Source organism: Crocuta crocuta, unplaced genomic scaffold, assembly GCF_008692635.1.
Source record: "Crocuta crocuta isolate KB4526 unplaced genomic scaffold, BGI_CrCroc_1.0 scaffold650, whole genome shotgun sequence".
In the NCBI taxonomy this organism is placed as follows: Eukaryota; Metazoa; Chordata; class Mammalia; order Carnivora; family Hyaenidae; genus Crocuta; species Crocuta crocuta.
Genome location: NW_027532882.1, coordinates 611,676 through 612,362, shown reverse-complemented (window position 1 = coordinate 612,362; position 687 = coordinate 611,676). Strand labels below are relative to the sequence as shown.

Genomic DNA, 687 nt, shown 5'->3' with positions numbered 1-687 from the left:
AAGCGCACCCCCCCCCCCCCCCCCAGGAAGGGGAGGCTGAAGTCTCAGAAGGAAAGTGGGGAGGTGGGGCAAAAAGCCAGGGTCTGAATGGCGGAAAGAGGGTGGGGTACCTGGACTCCGGGGGACTGTCCCAGCGCTCCGAGTCGGTCCCACTCGGGGCGCAGCCTCCGGGAGAGCGGCTGCCCGGGTACCCCCAGCTCGCTCAGCCAGGGGCCCTCGCCCTGCAACTCCCGCTGCTCCCAGAACTCGGAGCGCCGCGCTGGTTACGGGGGGAGGGGGTCGAGGAGACCCTGGGGGTCTGGGGGTGGGAAGGCCCGGAGGGCGAGAAGACGGAGTCCTTGTGGCGGTCCCCGCCCTGCTCTTGTCCCTCTTGTCCATCCCGCACCTAATGAGGAGACAGACAGATCAGCATCCCAGCTCCTTGCCTGCTGCGCTGCCCGCAGGGACCCGGGTCCCGGCACCTCGCTGATTCTTCCCCACCCATTAGGCGCCCGCACCTCGGCTTCGATCCACTTCCCTCCCACACACACCCACTCACCCACTCACCATCCCAGCTGCTCACGGTTGTCCCCTAATCCCACCCCCACCGCCTTCCTCCAAAGCTGAGAGGCCCTGCCCCAGCCCACCCGCCTCTGCCCCCTTTCAGGACCCGAGACTCACGCCCCTACCCCTCGCCCCTTCAGAGAC

The 687-nt window shown here is 68.3% G+C and overlaps 1 protein-coding gene across 1 annotated transcript in view; it reads right to left on the bottom strand.

The window, feature by feature from the left end:
• The window catches only part of PRR36 (proline rich 36), a 4,124-nt gene extending 3,746 nt beyond the window's left edge, over nucleotides 1–378 (bottom strand). The window contains exon 1 of the mRNA XM_077745677.1: nucleotides 111–378. Within this exon, the coding sequence (XP_077601803.1) occupies nucleotides 111–378 (268 nt within the window). The remainder of the gene's footprint in view (nucleotides 1–110) is intronic.
• Between the last annotated feature and the right edge of the window lie 309 nt (nucleotides 379–687).